Source organism: Python bivittatus, unplaced genomic scaffold (genome assembly GCF_059951505.1).
Source record: "Python bivittatus isolate LINGU-HERP-01145 unplaced genomic scaffold, Pbiv_v1 ctg000160_np1212, whole genome shotgun sequence".
In the NCBI taxonomy this organism is placed as follows: Eukaryota; Metazoa; Chordata; class Lepidosauria; order Squamata; family Pythonidae; genus Python; species Python bivittatus.
Window position 1 is genome coordinate 573,610 of NW_028277076.1, and position 23,117 is coordinate 596,726.

The 23,117-nt window shown below is 59.3% G+C and overlaps 4 protein-coding genes across 6 annotated transcripts in view; 1 reads left to right on the forward strand and 3 right to left on the reverse strand.

Moving 5' to 3' along the window:
- Positions 1 to 20: 20 nt before the first annotated feature.
- On the reverse strand, positions 21 to 1,452 carry TMEM141 (transmembrane protein 141). Its single transcript, XM_088146802.1, has 4 exons — positions 1,318 to 1,452; positions 1,066 to 1,123; positions 584 to 652; positions 21 to 328 (listed from the first exon to the last, which is right to left on the reverse strand). Exons 1-4 carry the CDS (start codon positions 1,342 to 1,344, stop codon positions 216 to 218), a joined length of 267 nt encoding a protein of 88 aa, XP_088002928.1. The 5' UTR covers positions 1,345 to 1,452; the 3' UTR covers positions 21 to 215.
- An 89-nt stretch (positions 1,453 to 1,541) lies between these two features.
- Positions 1,542 to 5,069, forward strand: PAXX (PAXX non-homologous end joining factor). Of its 2 annotated transcripts, XM_025165965.2 has the most exons (7): positions 1,547 to 1,681; positions 2,188 to 2,248; positions 2,404 to 2,444; positions 2,823 to 3,013; positions 3,600 to 3,683; positions 4,114 to 4,201; positions 4,652 to 5,069. In XM_025165965.2, exons 1-7 carry the CDS (start codon positions 1,581 to 1,583, stop codon positions 4,689 to 4,691), a joined length of 606 nt encoding a protein of 201 aa, XP_025021733.2. In that variant the 5' UTR covers positions 1,547 to 1,580; the 3' UTR covers positions 4,692 to 5,069. The 2 variants fall into 2 exon arrangements, with proteins under 2 accessions (XP_088002927.1, XP_025021733.2); XM_088146801.1 differs by lacking the exon at positions 2,404 to 2,444 and having other exon boundaries at positions 1,542 to 1,681; positions 2,188 to 2,340.
- A 127-nt stretch (positions 5,070 to 5,196) lies between these two features.
- On the reverse strand, positions 5,197 to 10,268 carry CLIC3 (CLIC family member 3). Its single transcript, XM_007427071.3, has 6 exons — positions 8,946 to 10,268; positions 7,641 to 7,750; positions 7,145 to 7,270; positions 6,850 to 6,956; positions 6,441 to 6,616; positions 5,197 to 6,068 (listed from the first exon to the last, which is right to left on the reverse strand). The coding sequence occupies exons 1-6, from the start codon at positions 8,979 to 8,981 to the stop codon at positions 5,907 to 5,909; spliced, it is 717 nt and encodes a 238-aa protein (XP_007427133.1). The 5' UTR covers positions 8,982 to 10,268; the 3' UTR covers positions 5,197 to 5,906.
- A 126-nt stretch (positions 10,269 to 10,394) lies between these two features.
- The window catches only part of ABCA2 (ATP binding cassette subfamily A member 2), a 35,455-nt gene continuing 22,732 nt past the window's right edge, over positions 10,395 to 23,117 (reverse strand). For both annotated transcript variants that reach the window (XM_007427073.4, XM_088146797.1), the window contains 24 exons: positions 22,397 to 22,517; positions 22,016 to 22,306; positions 21,630 to 21,842; positions 21,175 to 21,274; positions 20,224 to 20,549; positions 19,732 to 19,945; positions 19,535 to 19,640; positions 19,206 to 19,317; positions 18,903 to 18,963; positions 18,408 to 18,582; positions 18,141 to 18,256; positions 17,735 to 17,882; positions 17,116 to 17,239; positions 16,580 to 16,712; positions 16,275 to 16,392; positions 15,870 to 16,048; positions 15,139 to 15,280; positions 14,699 to 14,833; positions 14,454 to 14,557; positions 14,163 to 14,255; positions 13,738 to 13,840; positions 13,143 to 13,280; positions 12,604 to 12,810; positions 10,395 to 12,402 (listed from right to left, as the gene is read on the reverse strand). In XM_007427073.4, the coding sequence (XP_007427135.2) occupies positions 12,367 to 12,402; positions 12,604 to 12,810; positions 13,143 to 13,280; positions 13,738 to 13,840; positions 14,163 to 14,255; positions 14,454 to 14,557; positions 14,699 to 14,833; positions 15,139 to 15,280; positions 15,870 to 16,048; positions 16,275 to 16,392; positions 16,580 to 16,712; positions 17,116 to 17,239; positions 17,735 to 17,882; positions 18,141 to 18,256; positions 18,408 to 18,582; positions 18,903 to 18,963; positions 19,206 to 19,317; positions 19,535 to 19,640; positions 19,732 to 19,945; positions 20,224 to 20,549; positions 21,175 to 21,274; positions 21,630 to 21,842; positions 22,016 to 22,306; positions 22,397 to 22,517 (3,495 nt within the window). In that variant the 3' untranslated portion in view covers positions 10,395 to 12,366. The remainder of the gene's footprint in view (positions 12,403 to 12,603; positions 12,811 to 13,142; positions 13,281 to 13,737; positions 13,841 to 14,162; positions 14,256 to 14,453; positions 14,558 to 14,698; positions 14,834 to 15,138; positions 15,281 to 15,869; positions 16,049 to 16,274; positions 16,393 to 16,579; positions 16,713 to 17,115; positions 17,240 to 17,734; positions 17,883 to 18,140; positions 18,257 to 18,407; positions 18,583 to 18,902; positions 18,964 to 19,205; positions 19,318 to 19,534; positions 19,641 to 19,731; positions 19,946 to 20,223; positions 20,550 to 21,174; positions 21,275 to 21,629; positions 21,843 to 22,015; positions 22,307 to 22,396; positions 22,518 to 23,117) is intronic.

Below are 23,117 nucleotides of genomic sequence, written 5' to 3' on the forward strand. Positions count from 1 at the left end.
TTTGATTTGCTACCTCGACAGACAGTTTGCATTTTATTCCTGCTTCGCTTACAACATGATTAAATGGCCAAAAACAGCTACTCCCGAGTGTCACTGCAGGGGGTGGGGGGGCTCTTCCACTTGCCTCCCTTCATCTCAGGAGAAGAAGTCTGTGTTCTCTTAGCCTGGAAAAAGGTTCCTTTAGGCTTCTGCCCAGAAAGATGCTTCGACCTCCCTCACTGCTCACCTTGGGCTACCTCTGGGGGGCGGGGGGGCTGGAGGTCCCATAAGTCAGCACACTTCTTCAGCTGCCTCCGGGTCACTGCATAGCTGGGTAACGAAGCCACAGCTGTGGGAGCCCAACAAGAGAAAGATCACACTGAGATCGAATTTATCCCCAGTCCGAGTGGCCGTCCATCAGAGTTGGGATTGCAAATGCCAAAAGGGGAAATTTGATCTCCACCAGGAGCCCCGCTGCTCAGAGGTGGGTCCCTCCAGCCCTGTTACAAGGGACCGACCGACCGTGCGGCCTCCCAGACCAAGGCGACCCGATCCACGGATCTGCTGAGATTAAAGGGGCAGAGCGTTCTCTGGAGATACCAACCCAGAGAGAAGAGGGCGCTCCAGGGGAGGGGAAGGGGTTTCCTGAGAACGGCAAAGCTCGCTCCGGTACCTGCGTGGACACACAAGCAGAGGCTCAGGCGGCGCCTTGACCGCCAACGCGGACCCGCCTCCCCCCAGACCTGCCCGGCTCCAGCGGGTATCGCCCCACAAAAGCCAGGCAATGATCTGGGCTGCGTCGCTTCGGATTAAAAGTTCGCCGGGAGTCCCTCTGCATTTTAACGCGGAGCCCTTTGGAGGCTACGCTTCTTGGGCAGGGGAGGGGGAGGCTGCCCGCACAGCTCGGGGCAAACAAATCGTGACATGCGCTTACAATGTCTAGCCAAAGCTTGGGAACCCCAATGCCTTCCCAGCTTTACTATTCGATTTCTGGTTCCCGTCCGAACCTCTCCAGGGACCCCCTTCTTGCCCCGTTTATGAGGATACAGCCGAAGGACGCCACAGCCCGGGGGGCGGGAGGCTTACCCAGGAGAAGCATGGCCAGGCCCTTCAGGCGCACGAAAGCCTCGCAGGCGGCGTATTCCTGCGGGCAGGAGAGAGACGCCCGGGGTCAAGGCGGGCGCCGCCGCCCAGCGCGGCTCCCCATCCACGGGCCAGCGGGGCCCCGCTCGCCCCCTACTCCCCCGCGCCCGGCGGCCGCCCCTCCCAGCCCCGTCGGCGGCTCAGACGCGAGGCGCAGCTGGCCGAGCGGGGCGCCGCCGAGGGGCACCCACTCACCGGGCTCGCGGCCGTCGCGGGCGGCATGGCTTCCGCGTCCCCGTCCCCTGCCCGGCGCCGGGCAGCCAGAGCTCCCTCTGCAGGGCCGGCGGAGGTGCCCGGAGCAGCCGTTTCGGAGCTCGGCCGGCAGGCGCCGCTGCGTCGCCGGGGCTAGCGGGAGCCCAGCCACGGCGAAGCGCGCCGGCGAGGTCCGGACGCGGCGATCGGGAGCGGCCGGCCGGCCGGGGCGCACGCAGGGCGGGGACCGCTGGTTCCAGGCTCCGATGGCGCCGCCGGGGCCCCTCCGCGTGGTGAGCCACGGAGGGCGGCGGTTCCTCTGCTTCTGCGAGGGCGGCGGCGGCGGCGGCGACTCTCCGCGGCTGCGGTAAGTGCAGAGGTGGCGGCGACGGCGGCGCTCTGGCGTCGGGACCCTCTTGCGCTCGGATCAGGCCCCCGGCGACCGCCTCCCTGGCCTGCGCCGAAATGCCGCCCCTGAGCGTGTGCAGAGGGCCTGGAGAAGCGCCCCTTTACAACCTCTGCTGGCTGGCGGTGCAAACGCCTCCCCGCGCCGGCGCAGTTCTTCGCCTGCAATTAAGGGCCGGATCCGCGAGCGCGGAGGGAGGGGCCGCAGCTGCTGGGGATCCTGTGGGGCATCGGGAGCGCCCCTGTTGCCCTCCCAGTGGCTGGCACCCTTGCTCTGGCCCTGAGCCGCCTTGGGGACTGTGTGCCCCCATCCCCCACCCCCGTGGAGCCCTGCAGGACAAGGCTGGCCTTCAGAAGCGCAGGAAACGATCAGCCTGTCCAGACACCATCTGCGCGGGGGTGGGGGGCTTCTGCCACCGAGAAGCCCCTTTCGGCCGCAGCCGTCTCCCTTCCCTTCCCTCCCTGCAGGCTGACCGACGCGTGTGAGTTCTGGAGCTGCAGCGTCCCTTTGGAGAAGCTGGACGGGCAGGTCCGGAAGGGTGGGGGCTGCTCTCCCCTCTGGCCCTCCCTGGGCTGGGGTCCTTTGCACTGGATAGCTAAAGACCCGTCCCCATGTGTTGGGTGAGCCCAGCGAGTGTGTGGGTCCGGGTGGGGGGGATTCACCGCTGTTTCTTCTCTGCACAGAAGGAGCCCGGCTCTCCGGCTGACTCCCTCTCCAGACTGCGGTGAGTACAGCTGCCGGCCAGGCCCGCCTTTCTCCTGGCAGCTGGGGGCTCAGCCAGCTTTGGTGGGCAGAGGAAGGTGCCTCTGGTCCTGCACCTTTCCACCAGCTGCAGGGGAGGCGGAGGTTGGAGAGGTTTCCCCCCACCGGTCTTGGCTACTTCGCCAGTGAGTGGCTCCAAGCAGGGCATGAAGAAAGTGAGACCTCGAATCAGGGGAAAATGCCATCCCTCGTGGAGAGGTGGCGCCATCGTAGATCCTCTCATTCACCTCCCCAGAACGGAAGTTCGTTCACTTCCTTGGTCTCCGGCAGAGTCGCCCCAGAGCTCTTTGCTGCTCTCGGCGCTTAGTTGCAGAGCCAGTGATGGCTCGACTCTTTGCAGAGAAATCTTGCAGGGCCAGACGCCCACCCTCAGCCTCCACGACGGCAAGGCCATGCTGCAGGTCCAGGACGGCGGGCAAAGCGTGACCTTCGACCTCTACAAAGCCTCGCTCCCCGAGGCCAGGAGGCAGCTCCAGGACCTCACCTTCGGCCTGGTGGAGCAGGTGCAGACGCTGGAGAAACACCTGGAAGGTGCCTGACTGGACGGGGGCTGGGAGAACGGCAGCGTTCCCGCCGGGGGAGCAAGACCCCCAGGGATAATTACGAAATCATTTTAAAATCACTTAAAAAAAGGAAGAAGCAGCAGCCATCAAGGCAGGAAGAGCACAGCTTTTTTCTAGAGAAATGGAGCAGTGACCCCTGGCCCTTGAGTGCCCATAGCGAGATGCACAGATAGCAAAGAGCAGGCATGGCGTGTGTGTGTGCTTCTGTGAATAAAGCATCTGTGAAATTCTCTATAAACTGCCCAAGGCAGTTTAAGCAGAAGCGTGTCTGAAGGAACACGTAACCCCCACCCTGTGGCTGCCTCAGGGAGAAAGGTGGCCCAGGGGCCCTCTATAAACTGCCCAAGGCAGTTTAAGCAGAAGCGTGTCTGAAGGAACACGTAACCCCCACCCTGTGGCTGCCTCAGGGAGAAAGGTGGCCCAGGGGCCAGGTTGCAACCCAAGGAAGAGGCCCCTTTTGGTCTCGGATGGTTTCCGGGTTCAGGGGAGATGGGCCAGAGCGGAGGGCACTGCGGCCTGACTGCTTCTCCTCCTCCTCCTCCTCCCCACCCCAGAGAGCGCGGCGGCCGCTGCCACCTCCGTGGCCCTCAGGAGCCCTGGGAAGAAGATCTTGCCAAGCCAGACTCTCTTGGAAGCAGGTAAGGGGTGACACCCAGCCAGGAGGGTGCGTTTCCGCCCCTCCCAGTCAAAGTCCGGAAGGGAGGGAAGCAAGCTGACCCTGCTGTGCGCCCAGCCCCTCCCTTCCAAAATATCTGGTTTCCCAGGGCAGAAAAACCAGATTCTGGAATCCCAGTTACGCTTATGTCTGATCCTTCCAAGGGCAAAGGTGATTTTCTGCAGGGAGAAACAGTCCCTGGGTCAGGTGTGTGCAAATGTTTGATGCCACCCTACGGGAAAACCCTAGGGGCCCCTCAGCTCCCTCTTTGGATGCTCCAAACCGCTGCAAAGACAGGCCTGCTATAGCAGCTTCCCCAGAACAGCCCCCTAAGTCTCCCCATGGCCTGCCTGGTCTCCCCGAGGAAGATGGTGCTGTGATTTCTCTGCCCCCCCCCGGCTTTTCCCCCACAGACCTCAGTCCGCAGAAGCGCAGAGGAGGGGCCAGTCCGAGTAAGAAACGGCTGCCTGGAGAGTCCCTGATTAATCCTGGATTCCGAAGGTAACCCACTGGGGCCGCGCGGGACCGTTCGCTCGGGTGGCGCTGACCCGCCACACACATCTCAGCCCTCTTGAAATCTGCCCAGTGAGCCACGCCTTTTCTTTCACACTTGTTCTGCTAACGGAGGAAAGGGGTTGCCTTCTGAGGGGAGTTTCTTTCATGAAGGCGATGTGCTATGCTAGCCTTCTCTCCCTAGTTCCCTCCAGATGTTGGACTTGAATTCCCATCATTCCCAACTAGCAGGGGATGATAAATCCAGCGTCTCTCAGCGGCTCCAAGCGGGAGAAGCAGCAGCTTCTCTCTCGGTCAATTTCCACTGCATTCTGTGCATAACTCTGCTGATCTCCCTCGCAGGGCTGGTACAGAAGCGGCTGAGGGAAGGGGCTTTTGAGCATGCAAAATGTGCCACAGCAATGCTTAATACAGACAGTATTTCTCCTTTTGCTCTAGCAAGAAGATCCCGACAGGGGTAGATTTTGAAGATGCCTGAATTGTTTTCCAATCAAAGGGCAAGAAACTGCTTCATGGATGTTTTAAAAAGTATTTAAGCATGACATGTAAAAAGTATTTTTTATATGTACAGGCAGTCCCCAGGTTAAGAACGCCCAGTTTACGGATGGCCCATAGTTAAGAACGGAGCCTACTGTAGCAAAATTCAAGTTAATTACACAATGGTTCGAGTTCATTACAAAATACTAGTTATACAGTATTATACAATCATATTGTTCCAACTTACATACAAATATGACTTAAGGACAAACTTTGGGAATGGAACTTGTTCTTAAACTGGGGACTCCTTGTATTACAGAATGAGAATTTAGTGCAAATGTCTCTTTTTGATAATAAATGCTTGATTTTACTCACCTTCCATTTTGTTCTTTCTGGGCCTGATTCTTTGGGCAGGGGAACAGAAGTCTGGAATAGTGGGAAGAAATTCTGCTGGGGGGTTGGATAACAGGGAGAGAATATTTCAGTTCTAATCAGTTCTGCAACAGTGAAGTTGCAGAAGGATAACTGTTTGTTGAGGGCACAAAAATCGACTGAGTCTAAATTCCCTATTAGTATTAGCATCAATTTAATTTTCAGGAAAGACATTTATTGTGTCTGAAATTTTGGGAGGGATGTTATACTTAACAAGAGCCCTAGATGGGGAGAGAGAGAAATGTAGGAATGCAAAGCCACCACACAACCTCCCGACACCTGGGAGCGAGGCCGTGCGCAGGGCTTCTCCGCCAAGGGTCTCCTCTCCCACAGCTTCAGATGTGGGACGTCGCTTAAGAATGCCACCCATTCGCGGGCCTTTAAGCCCGTCCTTGCTGTGGGGCAGGGAGCTGATCTCGCCTCCGTCAGGTCTTCCTTGCTGAATCGGATCAAGAGACCGTGAGCAGACCCATCTGGAGAAGCCAGCCAGGTTTTCCAGCCAGGGACCTGTCTGCAGACAATCACTACAGCATTTGCGCCAGTGCTGCCCAAGAGCAGGGCTGGTGCCTGGCCACGTTGCATAAGCACCCACTGCCTTGCCAGGAGGGAAGATGGGCAGTGATGCTGGACACACCTAAAGAGAGTCTTGGGCACAGCTGTGCCTAAGGGGGTCCCTCTGATCTCGGCCTCCCCAGTTTCTTCCGCTGCTGGGTGGCTCAGAGAGAGAGGAAGGAGGAGCTGCGGGGGCCAGGCAGGTTGCTGGCCCCCTCCTCCAGCCAGGGTGCTACTTGGGCTGCCTGACCACACCACGGTAGGCCTGGATGATCTCCTGGCGGTTTGGACAGGTGTATTGGAACTCCTTGGCCTCGTTAGCACACTCCAGGTAGCGCCCGATGCCCTGCAGGTCCTTGGGGATGCCTGCCTGGCGGTAGTGCTGGCACACGACCTGCGGAAGAGGAGAGGAGAAGGAAGCAAAGATCAGGGCCTCCCTGAGCGGAGGGCGGATGTGCCATCCGTTTATTCTGCTCACTTTGTTTTCAAGGTGAAGATGAACCCAAACCGGAAGGTTGAGATTCTCAGGATACTGAATTGTGTTTGTGCTGAGTTCTGAGATAATTACAGCTCCGCTGTGGGTGGGGTGAGAAGAGGCCATCCCTCCCTTGAGCAGGGCTGGTGCACACAGAGGAGACATGACTCTCTAGAGCCAGGGGGAATTGCGTCCCCAGGAAATCCGCAGCAGAAAAAGGGGGCCCCGTGTGGAGCCGGCGGGCCCAGAGGAGAGGGACGCCTTGTTCTGGCTTCCTCATGGTCTCCTCACATTAACGATGTTGAGTTTGGGGAGCAAGTTGCAGTCAGCGAGGGTCATCTGGTCGCCATCCAGGAACCGCCGGCAGGAGATGGCCAGCTGGGGGTCGCGCGCCAGCTCGTAGTCCAGAGGGGTGTTCAGGAATTTGTCCAGCCTTTGCAGGGCTTTGAGGAGGCCACGGCGCAAGGCTGTAGGAAAAACACCCCAAGAAGTCAGCTTTTGGGGCAGGCTGGAGCTAAGAAATCCACAGATAGACTGCCTCTAAGATGGGGGCTTGTTTAGCAAAACAAGCTGATAGATGAGAACCCTCCGTGGCTCAGCACAGCCTTTCTCTGGGTCACCAAATGACCGGACTCAACAAAGGGCCTTTGCGCGTGCTGGCTGGGGGGGATGGGAGTTGTAGTCCAACCCCCCCCCTTACCTTCATCCTGAGCAGGTGTGGGATTCTTAATGTAGGCAGAGAACCGGTGGAAGACGTCATTCCCGGCTAAGGCGGACTCTTTGTAGGTGGGCGCCAGGCTGGGGAATCTGCGGGGGAAGGAGGAATGCTGACTGCTGAGCCTCCTGGCCCAGTCTCCCCATCTGTGCAATGGGCACAACCCTGGGTTGCTTAAAAGAGGGCAAGGAGAGTGGGCGCGAAACTTGCTGAGTCCCAGCCTCCCTTCTATTGGGCTCCAGCCCCTCTCAAAAGCTGGACGGGGGGCCCAACCACTTACTCAGGGGGCGCCAGGGTGTCCTCCAGGAACTCTTCGATCTTGATGGTGTCGGTTTTGGGCTCCCCGCCATAGAGCAGGACGGGCAGCTGGGCTCCTGGGGCAAAGTCCTTCAGGACATCCAGGGACCTGGGAGGGAGGGGGGTCAGAAAAGGGGCTGACGCTGCGAAAGGGAGGGCTTTCCTCCCCCCTTCTGCATCCCCACAAGGGACATACCCAGCACCCAGGAGCACGCAGAGCCCCCAGCAGAGCCAGTCCTCCCTTTTCGGATGCAGGTCCCCAACAGTCCCCAAACCCAGAAGGGCTTCCGGGAGAAGCCACCACCCTGCCAGGCTCATGGGAAGGTTTTCTAGCCCAGTGGCCCCCAGATGTGTTGGATAGAATCCCCGTCATCTGCCAAGGGATTCTGGGGGGCACCAGGACGGGGGAAGCAGACTGAAGGGGAAAGCGAAGGACCAGGTGGGCAGGCAAGACGCCGGCTGTCCTTTGCACGTCTCACCTCTTGGTGTCCACGGTGGTCAGCGTGAAGGGGACGCCCTTGAGCAGCAGGACCATGAAAAGGCGTTGGCAGAAGGGGCAGTGCCCTATGGTCTCTCCATCAGTGCTGGCCTAAATGGGGCAGGGAAGGGGGGTGAAAAAGCAGCCCTAGGCCAAGCGCATCTCTCTGGAAATGCATCTCCGCAGAAGCGGCGTCACGGGAACCGCCACGCCATCCGAGAGTTAAAACCGCCACGCCACCTTTCCTTGCACAGTGCCCATCACGTGTGTGGGACTACAAGTCCCATCCTCCCAGGCAGAGCTGGATGTGAGCGAGTGAAGTAGGTCAACCAACAGAGATATGCCTTGACGCATTTCAACAGGCTGTCAAAACTTGCTGGGATTTCAGTCCAGCTTCCATGCTTGTTCCTTCCCTCCCTGCATGCAAGTCATTTTATTTTTGGATCAGCGCAGGCGTTTGTGGGACAGGAAGATTATTTGGCTGTTGCTTAATTGAGCCTCTCCGACACCTCAGCCTCACGCCCACTTCCTGATCCATCCTTTGGAGAAACAAGTGTGCTCGGTCTGCTCGCTCGCCCGCCCAACCAGCTCCATTGCGCACAGGGCAGCGCCAGGGAACCCTCTCCCCAGTGATGCAGCTTTTCGTTGTTCCCAGGGTCGTCCCCGGGCCAAACCCAAAGGCCACGCCACACCTCGGGCTGGTGAGAGATGCTCTCTCTGCCAGAAAGGGCGCTTCAGGGCAGAGATCTGGCAGGGCTTCATCTGAGGAAAGCTAGTTTGGGCAAGGCGTTCTTCTGAGCACAGGGACTTGGCGCAACTCCACAGTTGCACAGAAAAAGAAAACGGGCTTGCCGTTCCCTCGGCCAGATGTCGAGGGGAAGGTCTGGGAGAGATGGGTGCGGATGTCCTGCTCTGACCTGGACCGAGAAGCGTGCAAAGGCCTGCCTCCAGAGGTGGAAGGAAAGCCGAGGCTGCAGCCAGGGGGACTCTCGTAGGCCCACAAGGGAGGGGACAAAGCCGAGGGGAGCTGGGATGCAGGCGGGGGAGAAGCACCAGGAGGGCTCAGTCCAGAGACCCTCTCTCCCTACGCCCAGATGCTGGGGATGGATGGGAGACCCTTGTCCCCTATCCTTCAACTGACGGGCTCTCCAGCACCTTGGTCAGGAGAGGAGACGCTGGGCGGATGACCTCTAGACTCTCCCTTCACGCGTTCAACCCGTGGCTTTGGCAACGGCGCCCGAGCCACACATCTGGAGCATCCCGCCCCACGTTCAGCCCAGGGGCCTCCCGTCAGAGCGGGTCTTACCTTGACAAACAGCTGGAGCTTGGAACCCTCCGCCATTCTGTCTTGGCCCCAGCAGGGAAACCCGGCAGCTGTCCAGCACTGCTCGGTCTGTTTTATAAATTTGACACACCCTCTCCGAGCTTCACCAGCTGCATTCTTTCTTCCTTGCCTCTCAACGCCCTGCTCCTGCAGCCACCCAATCTGAGGAGCTCCCTTGCCCCTTGGGTGGCAGCGACGGAAAAGCAGAGCCCGAGCCGCCCAGGGCAGCGCCGGGAGCAGCCCCTCCGTCTTCCCGCACTGCCTTTTGCCGACCCGTCGTGCTCGCGGAGGGACTGCTGTGACCTCACAGACTGTCTGCTGACGTCCTTCGGGTTGAAAGGCAGGATGTAAACCTAAATAACGCCAATACTAACGCTATTGTTACAGGGGAGGGAGAATCGATCCTGCCTTATTCGTCTGGTAGACACTGCAGTGGCAGGAAGGCTGAGCTTTGTAAAGAGTAACCCAAAAGAGGGGAAAAAAGGGTTTTGCTGCTACAGTGCCGACGGCACATGTAATATACAATCTACCTCAACTCTCTGTTCAGGGCTGAATTTTTTCTTTTCTTTTTAGGAGCCCCAAACACACAGCGAGATCAAAGAGGGCCCAGGCTGAGTTCAGGGCAACAGAGGGACCGCTGCAAAATGCTTGGTCTTGTTCGCTCAGCGCAGAGCAGCCGGGCCCCGTTTCTCACCCCATCCTTCACGGGTAAAGCTCTCCCTAGACCCAGCAACACCCTCCGAGTGACCTCTCTTAACCCCATCTCCAGGCCCCGGGCAGCTGGGACAAGGTGTGACTTCTTCCGAAAATAAACCCACTCCTTTGCCCAGCCCTCAGAAGCCAGATGCGCGAGAGCCACACTTCGGAGGACAGAAAAATAGCTCTCCTATTTCTGCATATGAGGACAATTCACCTGACCTTTGAAAGCTGCTGAGAGATTAAGAAGGTGCTTCCAGTTAAACCCAGGGCGAGAGGGCTCTGCTGAAAATGTCAGCTTTTCACACCCAGGACTGAAATGCAGGCTCAAACCAGCCCCCGCGCACTTCCATTGCTCCCAACCTGTCTCGATTAGGGGGAAATGTGTTAAGACACAAAATACACGTAAGAGAAAGTTGTGGGTATTCTAGGACAATTAAAAAAAAAAATCAACCCAAGGAGAATGACTCACCCAATAGACTGATGGACAGGAATGATTCATGCAAACATGGGCTGAACCAAGACTGAGGTTCAGCCTCCCACTTCACAGGACTGGGGTTGCCCTTAAAACCACACAACTTGGCACATGACTCCTCCCCACACAAAAATCAAACCCGTCACAGCTTTGGCATCCCCTTCGAGGACATTTTTGGGGTTGGTTTTGTTCTCTGCTCTGGCTCAGCGTTGCAAAACAGATCCCAGCCCACCCCCACAAAATCCTCTGCCAAACACCAGTAGGTTATCATAATCTTTTTATTAAAACAATAATTATTTTTCACATTGGGTTTTCCGGTTCTTTTGCTAGCAATGTACGGGCTCCTTGCAAAGGCCAACCGCAGGCACTCCCCTTGCAAGCCGCCCCGGTGGGGCTCAGGATCCCCCACGCCAGGGGTCGGGCCGAGAGAGTGGCTGGGGGCAGGCAGAGCAGACGTCGGCCGAGCTCAGCACAGAGTCCTCCCTAGCGGGCTTTTGTTTGCGGGCGGCCTGATGTCTCCCCTTTGCTTTCAGCTCCCTAACGGGGGGACCAGGGAGAGGCGGGCCAAGGCCAGCTGCCCGACAGCTGTGCTTGGGGAGGGGAGATGGGGGAACGTGCACAGTCCCATCCTCGCCACCAGATTCCCACACTGCTTGGGTACCTACCCGCATTCGCACCCCTCCCTGGCTGTCCAGTGAATAAAAAACATTGTGCTTGCCAAGCAGAAAATAAACCAATGCAGTCTTTGTCTAAAATCTTCATCTTTCTCAAAATACAATTTACACTCGTTCTGCGCTAAGAAGCTCTGCAGTTCCTGTGTGGCCGAGCTGAGAAGGGAGCCAGGCCCTGCTCGGACTCCAAAGGGTCTTCCAGCACCTCTCCCTCTTCGACTGGGGTTAAAAACGTTGGGAAGCCACAGCTGGTCTCGTGGCTTCTGTGGTGCAAGGCGCACTCAGCCGGGGGTGGGTGAATACGGCAAATGCTGCGGGTGGTGCCACTCCCCAACCAAGAAAGGACGGGTGGACCACGGACCTGCCCTCTCCAACTGCAGCCCCATCTGGCAGGTTAGACTACAGCTCCCATCTTCCTAAGCCACCTGGCTGGGGCATCAGGAGTTGAAGTCCCGCACATCTGGAGCGACTCCAGAAGCTGGAGAAGGCTCTCCCAGCTACTTTGGGCTGCCTGGGCGAAGAGGCAACTGTACAGGCCCACCGGCAGCTATTCATGGTTACCACGTAATTGAGCCTCCATGGTTAGAAGCAGGAGACCTGATGCCAGGCCCTCCTTGGAGACCGTCCCTGGCCAGGGGGCTTCTGAAAGATAAACTCAGTATCCTACTGGAGGCTTCCTATTAACGCCGTGCCAAATTAGGACGCGAGCAGAGGAGGTTCGGTGGAAAAGCTTCCGGAAGGCCTCTGCCGTTTTGGGAGCTTTCAGTCCGGTCGAGTCACTTAATGCTTTAAAGGACAGAATCGGAAAGAAGGTTACCTTTAACATAGCAAAAAGCTCCAAGCTGGGTTAGAGGAAACGGAGAGCGAGGCTCACGGGGCCAGGTGCGCTCCCGCGGGCTGCTTCCGGGGTTAGGGTGGGTCGGTCGGTCGGTTTCCTTTTTAGCAGGATGCCTGGGGCGCAGCGCCTTCCAAGCCCGCACGGAACGGGCAGCGGGACCGTGGCCCTGGGCTGAGGGCAGGGGGAGGGAGGGGCCTGCCCGCAGGGACGCCCTGCGGGGGATGGACAAGCCCCCCCCCGAAGCGATCCAGAGACTTGTTCCAGAAGGATGGGCCCCCTCTGGCATCTTGCGCCTCCCGTTTGGGAAGGGCAGATGGAGCCCCGTGAGGCTTCCTCCGCAGCACAGCCGGTGCCCTCCGCAGTCCGATCCAGGGCGGCCAAACAGAAAAGGCAGCGAGGTGCAACAGCACGCAGTCTCTCCGGGGACTAATGCCCAAAACTGCAGGGTTCAGGTGGGGCTCGGAGGCAGCTCTCCTCTGCCCAAACGCCCCTCCCCGAGTCTTCGCATGCGGCGTTCTGGCCCTGGCCATCTGCTCAACTGCACACGGCCAGCTCCTCTCTCGGGGGCCCACCCAGGTCAAAGGCTGGGCGATGCCTCCTCTCATTGCCCCCGCCTCCGGGAAGCTCCCGCTCACTCGACGGAGAGGCCAAGGGCGGCACCCACGAAGCGGGAAGGGGTTGGTGGTCGCACAGCCAAGGGAGGGGGCTGTGTCCCCTCCATCTTCAGCAGAGGGTATCAGTGTTGAAGGAGAGCTGCGCCTGTGGGGCGGGGGAAGAGAGCAGGGCAAGTGTTAATGCTGCGCCACAGAGGCTGCCAACCCCACAGGCCTCTTTGCCACCGTCTTTGCCCCCTGGGCGGCCGAGTGGCCGACCCCACCCTGCTGCGTGGGCGTTCCTCTGCCCTGCCCTGTAGCGCGAGGTGGCTCGGCCACGCACAGACTCCCAGTGGAGGAGCCTCACCCGCTCCTCCTCAAAGCTGATCAGCCCCTCGTCGTCTGTCTCCAAGTCCTCGGGCTCCTCCACCACCATGGTCCGCAGCTCCGTCGGGGCCCCGCGGGGCCGCAGCAGGTTCAGGAGGCGCTGCAGAGGGGACTCTATCGAGCAGGGCAGGAGGCTCTCCTGTTGCTCCAGGTTATCGCTCTGCTTTTTGGCAAAGTTTACGAACACCTGGAAAGGAGGCTGCAAAGTCAGGCTGGACCCCCGGGCTGTGGTCAGGGCCTGAGTCACCTCCCGCCTGCCAAAAGCCCCTCAGAGAGGCCCCGGGAGTTCCAGCCTGGAGATGGGAAATCTGGGGCCCGGGGGGGGACCCTGCGCCAGGCTGGCTGCATTCCCCCAGACCGGCACCCTCCGGCTGTGTTGGGCTACAACTCCCGCTACCCTCAGCCAGCTGCCGCTGCCGCCCTGCCAATGCACCAGGCGCAGAGCTGGCTGGAATCCGCATGTCCCAACAGAGCAGGCAGCCGAAGGGAATGTGGGGACCCGCCATGCCCCCCCCTCACGTTGTCCAGCGTGGTCTGGCTGACGGAGTAATCCTCGATGCCCAGGACGGCCACCACCTGCTCCATCTTGCTGAAGACTTGAGCGAGCGAGATGTGCTCCGACTTCAGCTGATACTGCACCTTCGTGTGGTGCCTCTCCTGGGGGTGACAGAAGAGGGTGAAGGCTGGTGCCGCCGCCGCTGCCTCCTCGCTTGGCCTGGCAGGGTCCCGATCCAGCTGGGCCCAAGCACCTCCAAGAGCCTCAGGCTGGTTGCTTCGGCCTTTGCCCCTTTCATAGCATATTTTCCTTATTTTCACGGGATGTAGCTTTGTGCTCATTATTTCTTAAACCCCAAGGGGGGTGGCTCTCTCTGCCCTCTTCCTCCTCCTCCTCCTCGAACCTGGGGCTCCCCACTGGCACCCATCCGCCATCCAGCCTCTCCAAGGTGGTGAAAGGTCTTGGGAAAGAGCACGTTGGCCAGACGCAATGGGTCACAGCTCACATCAAGCCAGCCCACAGTGGGGAGTGATGGGAGGGGCCGTCCCGGAGGGAGCCGGTGGAGATGAAGCCCCTCCTTGCCCCCCCCCGTGGTTTCCAGCAAAGAGTCGCCCACACCTTGAGAACGGCCTCTGGGAAGTTCCGGCTGAAGAACTGGGCCACCTCCTTCACGTTCAGGCTGGACTTGGTCCGTACAGTGATCATGTAGCCGTCCCCAAACCTGTCCGGGAGCAAGAGGGGAGGAGGGGGACACTGCAAGAGCTGCTCTCCTGGCCAGCTACAGGAAGGGCTCCGGGATGGATTTTAAAGCTGCCAGCTGTCCAGTGCCATCTGGGAAGGGGCCTCGGAGGCTCAGCTGGCAGGAGCGAGAGAATGTTTCCTCCCCATCAGCCAGAAGACGCTCCCGGCAGGACGGGGGAACTCGGGGGGGTCTGCTCCACATCTGGGCATCGCACGCAGGCCAGGACTGAGAGGCGACTGGCCAGCTTTGGCAGGTCAGGCAAAGGCCCCCGCGCTCTGCCCACCCACCGCCCTCTGCTCACCGGTTCTTGAGGTGCTGTATGCTGCCCAGACACTTGAGGCGCCCGTTCACCATGATGGCCAGCCGCGTGCAGAGGGCCTCGCACTCCTCCATGCTGAGAGAAGATAAGCCCCGCTGAAAGAGCCGAGCCGGGGCACCCTCTCCCCAAACGAAGGGGGAACAGCTCCCTGGCTCTTGGGTGCCCTGCAGCTGCTGCTGCTGCTGCCACCTTACTCATCCACATGCCCCCCGGGCTCCCTAATCCAGCCAATCCCTCGCCCTGGCATCTCAGGAAACGGGGCTCCCCGCCTACCTGTGCGAGGTCAGAACCACGGAGCGGCCCGTCTTGATGATGTCCAGGATGAGGTTCCACAGGAAGCGCCTGGCCTTGGGGTCCATGCCCGTGGTTGGCTCATCCTGCCGGGAGGGGACCGGAGGGGAGAATTAGGGACTTCACTTGCCCAGTACCCTCTCGGGGAGGCTCCTGAGGCCAGGGCTGCACCCCTGAGCATGGCGTGCAACCCTCAGCCCTGGCCTTGCTCCACCGCTGCGCCTCACCAGGAAAATGAAGGCTGGGTAGCCGATCAGCGCAATGGCGGTGGACAGCTTCCTCTTGTTGCCACCACTGAAGGTGCTCGCAGGCTTGTTGGCACACTTGTTCAGCTCCAGCTTCTTCAGCGCCCACTTAACCACCTGAGCAAGGGAAGAGGGGTCTCACACCCACACAGATCAACACAACCGCAGCCGCGCTGGAACAACGGAAGGTCCACCTCGTCCAGCATCCTGCAGATGCTCCAAGGAGCACCCCAGCCCCTGCAGAGGCCTGAACCTGGGGGCTTCCCTTAGCCTTCTTCCCCCCCTTCCTGTCTTCTGGGGGTGGGTTCCAGCAACTCATTTTCTGCATGTGAAGCAGCAGCAGCTGCCGCCTTCTACTTCAGCAAGGAAAGCTGGGGGGTCGAAGGGCGTCGCTCAGCCACCCCCTCCTGCTGCTCCCTCACCCGCTCCTCATCCTTCCAAGGGATGCCACGCAGCCGCGTGTACAGCTCCAGGTGCTCCTGTGCCGTCAGCTCGTCAAAGAGGGCGTCGAACTGCGGGCAATAGCCCAGGCTCTGCTGGACCTGCAGCAGTTCCTTCAGGATGCTGTGAAAGCCGAGAGCCGGTCTGAGCGCACGGCATGGAGCCCAGCCTGGCCGGGATGCCCCGGCAGGCCCCAGAAGGGCAGGCTGGCAGGAAAGGGGTTTCAGAGCACAGCCCCGTTCAAAAGAAAATGGTGTTCTAGGAGGGACCCAGTGCTCAAAGCAGCTAGCGGTAACCAATAAAGCAGAGAACAAATGGATTAAGAAAATATTACAAGAGTCGCAAGTGTAAGATCGCCACGGGATTCTAAAAGCCACCGGGAAGGCAGATCCTCTTTTTCTGGCGGCTCTCTTGCAATGAGCAGATCAGAACAGAACTGCCTGCCCACGGAGGCTCCACTGGCCCACGCACTCACAGCCTCCTCTCTCTGGCTCTGTGTGCCAACGGCCCCATTTTAACGGTGTCCCACCCACAGCCCCTTCTGGGGCAGCCAATTCCCCAACAGAATGACCGGTTATACCAAGAGGAAAGAAGAGGGGGGGAAAATCAGCTCCGGGGCAGCAACTGCGCTCCCGGGGAACCCTGCGGCAGGTGGGTTGTGCACCCCACTCTCGGGGGACTCGCCAGCCCCATCCCCGCCCCCCAGGCATACCTGTGCCCATTGATGAAGGCCTCGCCGTTGGTCGTGGTCTCGTCCCCTGTCAGCATCTTGAAGGTGGTCGTCTTCCCTGCCCCGTTGACGCCCAACAAGCCGAAGCACTCTCCTGGCCGGACACCCACGCACAGCCGGTCCACGGCCAGAATGCGCCCAATCTTGCGGGACTTGTACACCTGGTGCCCAGTGAGGGGCAAAAACAGAAGCCGCCTCAGCCTCGGGGCAAAAGGAGCTTCCCCTTGGTCTGGGGGGCTGGGGGACTGCCACCTGCAGGAGAGCCTGCTCGCATCCCTCTCCTGCCCCCAAATCCCACCTGGGTTCTCCCCCTGTGTTCAGAGAGGGCAGGCTGAGGCTTCGGGCCCCCTGCTCCAGCCAAACCTGCCTCAAATTGACCCTCCCCACCTTGGTGAGGTTCTCAATCTTGAGCATGTCGTTGTCGGCGTCCCCACGCAGAACTCGCTGCCGCTCGGCAGCCACGTCCACGTCATCTTCGATGGGTTTGGTGGACACGGGAAGGCGCCTGGGAAGGCGGGGTGGGGGTGGGGCAAAGAAGCTGTATTTTCAATTGTAGACTGCACCCCTCCAGTGGCATTGTGCCAGCTTTCCCCTGCCCAGCCCCCTCCAGATTTGCGGGGCCACAATTCCCACCCTCCCCAACCAGGTGGGAAGGAAACTCTCCCGCCCCCAGAAATTACTCTTCCACTCACTGTGGTTTTCGGAGAAAGTTGTACTGGAACATGATGGTGATGAAAAAGCCCACGAACCCTTCAACAGTCATAGCCACCAGGGCCCGAGTCACAATGTCCCACTCAAAGGGAGACTTAATCTTGTCAAACTGCCCTAAAGGAACGGAAGCACAATGGGGGGGTGATGGGGCTGAAAACTCCCACAACCAGGGGCTTCCTCCGGGGGTGGGGAGCTGGTGCGGATTCGGCTCGGTGCCTCTCCAGCCGAGGGGCACCAGAGGCTGGTTCCTGCTTTCCAGGGCTATTTTGCTAGTTAAACCCCAAAGCCCCGGAGACGCCTTTCTTCTTGAACGAACATTTTCTTGCTCAGCGCAAGAGGTGCAGGGCCTGCCTTCCTCTTGGATCTCCCAGATAGTCCAGGGCAAATTGCAACTGAACAAGCCAGATTAGAAAGCACTCTGCACGTGTTCTGAAGCTTGCAATGCTGCAGGAATAGATCGTGGCACAGAGAGCGGGGGGAGGAGAAATTGCAGGGCTAACGCCACGGGCAACTTTACCGATCTTGGCGTAGTATTCGTTGATGTATTCGTTGTACGCCATCTCCATGAGTCCGTGACCCAAGTTGTAATTGGGGAAAATCAAGAAGCAGCTTTTTAAGTAGCTGTTCACCATCTTCAGGTCCTGTGGAGAAAAAGGCACTAAGGAAGGGCTGCAGCAGCATCCGCCCCCCCCCCCCCCCCCGGTATCATTTATCTCTAGAATTCAGAGCTAGACTGGCTCTGCACAGGGAGGCTCTGTTTCATGTAACAAGAAGCATCTCCATCGCGGTTTTGTTTTTTAACAAAAAAAGGAAACCTGAAGCTAGTTCCATCACCGCATTTGAGGGGAAAGAGTTATGCAAGTCATTTACTGATTTTTTAACAATTATTTTAGCCTCCTTTTCTGCTGAAAAATCCCTCCAAATGGCTAAGGGAAATGACTGAAAAGCAAGAGTATTTCTTTAAATACAGTATCCACCGAAGGAAAGTACTTAAAAAACTCCAAATATCCTTGGTATGGGTGGGTGGGGCCTCCCTTCGCCTGAGCAGGGAAATGCAAGAAGCAGGCCAGGCCGTCAGCCCTGGACACACGAATGGGCCGGAGCCAATTTTTAAGGCCGTTGCCTGGCTTGCCCACCTTGTCATGTTCAAAGAGCTGCAGGAGGAAAGTGGCCACGGTGGCTGTGATGCCAATGAAGAGGTTGATGACGATGAGGAAGACGTATGCCGAGCTGGGCACGTCGAACCAGAAAGAAGCTGGGTACATGATGGGCGTCATGGACCACCTGGAGGAAGGGTGGAGGTTGGGGACAAACGCACCAGGCTCCAGCCGGAAGATGCAGAAGCCCCCCGAGCCCCAGGAGATCCGGTCAAGTTCTGAAGAGAAGAGCTTCCCGTCCCAGCTCCTTCCCCCAGAAGCTGGAGTTCAGAGGTAGACTGCCTCTGAAAGTGGAGGCTTCATTCCTAACCCTTATGGTGGCCTCAAGGGCAGACCCACTGGCTTCCCCTTGTCTCAACACCCTCCACGAGACACCGCAATGTACCCGTAGAGCAGGAAGAGGGCGACCACCGCGGGGAAGTTGGTGGGAGAGGTGTAAGCCGGCAGGTCGAAGACGAACAGGATAATGATGCAGCAGGTGGCTGGCACCAGATAGTTGAGCTGGGAGGAAGAAGCAGGAGGCGGAAGGGAAGCCTCAGCATGCCGTTGCTCCTGGCCCCCCGAAAGCCGTGCGCCCCTCCACCCCCCAACGTGCCACCGGAGGGTCCCAGCCAGCCCACACGGGCAAACAGCCGCCCCCTCCCCAGCCTACCATGTCCCAGACGTAGTTGGCCAGCCAGTAGATGACGGGGTCGCAGCCGCTGACAAACTGGAGGTGTTTGGCTTTGGTGGACTTCTCGGCCACCAGGAAGACAACGAAGCTGGCCGGCACGAAGGACATGGCCACGATAATGAAGATGGCGATGACCACGTCAGTGCCCTGGAGGCTGAGCAGAGGAGAAGAAGTTGGCGCGGCCCCTCTGCTCCATGGCCCTGCTCCCCTTGGTCTGCAGGAGCCGGCCCTGTTTGCCCCGGGGCCTGGACGAGGGTCCTCCTGCTGAGCCCCGTGGGTGCTCTGGGCCACGGGGCTCCCTCGAGCCTTTGCTCTGGGAGGGGCTTCAGTGGGGAGGTGGGACAGAAGTAAAACCTAACACCCCAAGCTGCCCCCAAGTCATGATGAAATTGCGCTGAGAAGTAGGGCGGACTGAAACCACCACATTCCCTTAAACGACTGAAAAAGAAAGAGACCGAGGAAAGGGATACCTACAGGTAATCCAGAGAAAGGCTGGCGCTGGTCTTGTTCATGGGATGGTTGGTCAGGGTGATGCCTGGAGGGCAGAGAGAGGGCCTGGCATGACTGCCTCGGGAGGGGCTCCTCCGCCGGGCCCACCGATGCCCACCTCCTCCCCCTCCCCAATTCCCTTTCTGGTAACTCGGCCTCCTCCTCTCTTGGACCGCCCAACGCGGCTTGAGCAGCAGATGCGAACGCGCACAGGCAGAGCCGCCTAATTTAGTGCCACAGCCCCAATTCTCCCCGGCATCTGGAGACCCTTCCGCCCTTCCTGCTCACCATAGGCTGCACGGTTGCCCCGGCTACTGGGCAGGTTGGCGCGGAGGATTGCATTGTTGAGGGCGTTGAGGTAGGTGGGCATGCTGTGGTAACCTTTGTTGTTGTAGTACACCTAGGAAGGACGTGCAGGGAGGGGAGCGTTTGCACCCGGCTGTTCTCTCGCCAACAGAGGGCTTGGCTTGAGGAGGGCAGCGGGCACAGAAGAGGGCGATCAGCCCCTGGCAGCTGATGAACTCCGCTGTCAAACTGGGACATGAACTCCCATTCAAGCCCAGCCGGTTGGCGCTTCTGTTCTGCCCGCCACAGGTAGACGTAAACAGAGCCCCTACCTGGGCGGTGCTGCGGACAGCAATTTTCCGGACCATCGGGGGCGCCGTGGTCCCAAAAGAGGCTGGGATGGACTTCTGGATGTTGCCAAAGGACATGGCGCCATACCTGGGACAGGAAGGGAGCACCGTTTGCTCTACGGGGACCTGCCCGAACTCCTCCTGGCGGGCCGCCTCCCCCACCATGCACGCACACACACCTGTGCAGCCGAAAGCGGTCTGATGTATAGAGCAGATACTCTGAGACGTTGCGCCCTGTGATGTCCACCAGTATGTCCCCCGTCACCACCTTCATCTGGGGGGGATGCCCCCCCACCCCGCTGGGGCAGGAGAAGCCGGTGCCCTGCATGGAGCAGGTACATTTGATGGGTTCGTGGATGATACTGGGCTGGGATGGGGTGGAGGTGACCGTCTCTGGTGGGGAGAAAAGCCAACACCGGGGTGTCACCCACCGCTGGAGGGAACTCAGGGCTCCGTTGCTGCGCACAGAAAAGCAGTTTAAAGAGCGGAAGAGAGTCCGGACAACTCTGTAGCAATCCGGCCTTCCAAGCACACTGGGGGTCCCAGAGCCCGTCCTCAGGGCCCCTCTTCCAATCAGCAAGACACGCAGGCTTGCACCAAACCCCAAAGCGCCCTTTTCTGAGTCAGCCTCTGCTCTTCCAGCCCAGCCTCCAGCCGAGTCCAGCCCGTACCTTTAACGGTGGGTGGGAAGGTGGTGAAATTCCAGGCCTGCAGCAAGTCCTCATCCAGGGAGAAGGGGTAGTCGGAGGGGGCTGGGGATGGAGGGGGAGGCACGAAGTTGGAGAGGGGCAGGCCCTGGGTGAAGGAGTCCAGGCACATGGCATCAAAGTACTTGGCAGCCAACATCTTGGACTCGTTGCTGTTGAGGTTCAGGGACTGAACCTGCTGGTCCAACGTGCTGTTGAAGGACGACTTGAGGACACAGGTGGCCCCGATGCCGGAGGGCAGGTAGAAGGTGCTCACCAGCTGCTGGGGGCTGGCGTCTGGTGATGGCTTGCTAAAAGGAGGAGGAGGAGGAGGAGGAGGAGGAGGAGGATCTTTCAGCCCCCGCTTTCCTGTCCCTGACCCGCCCCAAGCAGAGTTCAGGAGTCTGTCTTTACTCGCCCGTCCCATTATCCATGAGCAGATCTACTGCCTCTGCAGCTGGCTGTTCCATTGTATTTATCAAGCCTTGAGCTCTGTTGCCCCATGAGCCAACGGTTTCCCTGGCTTTTGAACAGCCGGCTATGTTTACAGCCCTGCTCACAACTGGGGGAACATCTCTGCCTGCTAAGTTCCCTACACATGCATGAATTAGGGACTCTCAGGGACCCTGATGATGGCTGTGTGGCTGGGAATGATGGGCGTTGAATGCCACAGACTGGGAAACACTGATTTATGCAGTGTGCCCCTGGTGAACTTTCTCACGATGGAGGAGAAAAGCAGACATCTGTTCCAACCAAACCCTGGAGGATTCCCCTCTAAGGAATGGCCACTGAGGCAGATCTTCTCTACCCTGAAAGGGGAAACGTTCTCCTTCCTACACAGCCCAGCCGTCCAGGTCTGAGAGCCCCTCTGGACCAGATCCCGGCCAGTGCATGGGGGGCAGGGTGGGGAGAGTGCAAAAGGTGCCCATCTCTTACTGGTAGCCACGTTCCTCGTTGGCGTACGGAATGAAGTTGCCTCTGGGCTGGGTGTAATTGTGATACTGAGACGGCGAAAGGATGAGGGGAGGCAGGTCACCTGCAGAGCAAGAGGGAGGCCATAACCACTGCACTGGCCGCAGAGGGACACTCCCCATTCTGGCAGCAGAAAAGAGGGCCCAGGAGAGCAGGAGTTGCCTGCCCCATCCCTAAACACCCTTTAAAATCCAGCATTCAGCCCAGAAGCCCTAAACCCAAAGCCAAACGTCCAGCCACTGGGAGGACGCTCAGCATCCTCCGCAGAAACGCCCCTCTGGCTCTCATTCAACAGAGGAGCCCTCCGGAGGGTAAGCCTTGGGCCCCATTGGGGGGCAGGGGGAGGAGGGCTCCTGCCCCCCCAGCGGCCAGCCTTCCTCGCTGTGGACAGGCAGGGCAGGGCAGGGCATCCCCCATACCTATTTCTGGGACAGAGAGGGCCACCGTCATGGCGACGCAGACGAAGAAGGCCGGCAGCAGGATCTGGGAGAAGAGCGCCTTGCTGTTGCGCTTGGCACAATGGAAGCGCTTGACGATCAGCCCGTGAAACTGGCGCAGCTTCAGCCAAGAGCCCTCCAGCTTGCAGCTGCCTTGCCCGGCCAGGGCTGCCTCCTCCGGATCAGCGTCTTGGTCTGCGGGGTCGGGGAAGGAGGAAGAGGAGAAGCGATGGAAGGAGGGAGGAGGGAGGGAGGAACCAGGCGGCCTTTCCCTCCCTCCCCCCTCCCCCCTCCCTCCCCCATTCCGAATGACTGCTTCCCTCCCACAGCCCTCCCCGCCCACACAAGACTTTCCGCAGGCTACGAACCTTGCAGACTGCTGTTATCGGGGTCCTGTGGGTTTTCGGGCAAGGGGGAGTATTCCCCATAGAACTCCGAGTAAGGCCCGCCTTCCTCGCCGCGTATGGAGCCGGCCGAGGAGGATGACTGCAGTGACGCCCGTGACTGAGCCAGGTCTGAGCAGGCTAGGAGGTTCCCCAGATTGCCCTCTGGGTTCGTCGGCCTTTCTGACCTCAGGGCGGGCTGGCCATTGGCTTCGGGCTTGGGGCCGAGGCAGGGACTGGGCAGTGCAAAAGTGTCTTTCTTGGACTCCTTCATGTCTGCAAGGGTGGGCAGAAGTGAGGAAGGCTGCCCGGGTGCCCCAGGAAACCCCCGCTGGCGGGGAGCTTCTGTCCCCTCCTCCGGTTTACCAGCATCGCTGTTCTCGAGGGACTGATCTTCTTCTGAGACCTTGAGGAAGACCTCCTCGAGGGTGGTGTCCATCAGACCAAAGCTGGTGAGGTCCAGTTCATCCAAGCTGTGCTCCAGGTGCTGCCAAACAGAGCGGGAGGAAATCAGGGATGGGCGGAAGCCCAACCGAAGCTCGTTCGCATGGGGGGTCTGCTCCTTGCGTGCACTTGGGGGCAGCCCAAAGCAACCCTCTTGTGCATACTATCTCGCTGTAAATGTTTCCATGCCCAGGCCTCAGTCAAGCAACTACCGTTTCAGAGTAGGGCGAAAGGAAGTGGCTTGTTCCCTTCCCGAAGAAGCCTGCACGTTCACTGCTTTAAACTGGTTTCACCAATTCACAGAGGTAGGGAAGGCTATCAGTGGCTACCAGCCCTGAGCTTCCAGGCTCAGGGGTAGCCTACCCCTTGCAACCACGGGGGGAGGCTGTTATCAGTTCGGTCCGTGGCAACAACGGGACCCTCCCTAGACTCTTCCGGGGATCCACTGCGAGATTTGCATTGCTCGCGAGTCCCACTGAGACTGACAGGGGGTATCTGGGTTGCAAGGACCCCCTTTCAAGAGGACTAGCTTGTGGTGAAGGACACAGAGTCCCAGAGGTCACAAGCCTCTCTTCTGTGTTTCTACCCCCCGGGAAGGAAGAAGCCCGCCAGTTAAAAGCAAGCCCTCCCAGCTTTCTCCTGC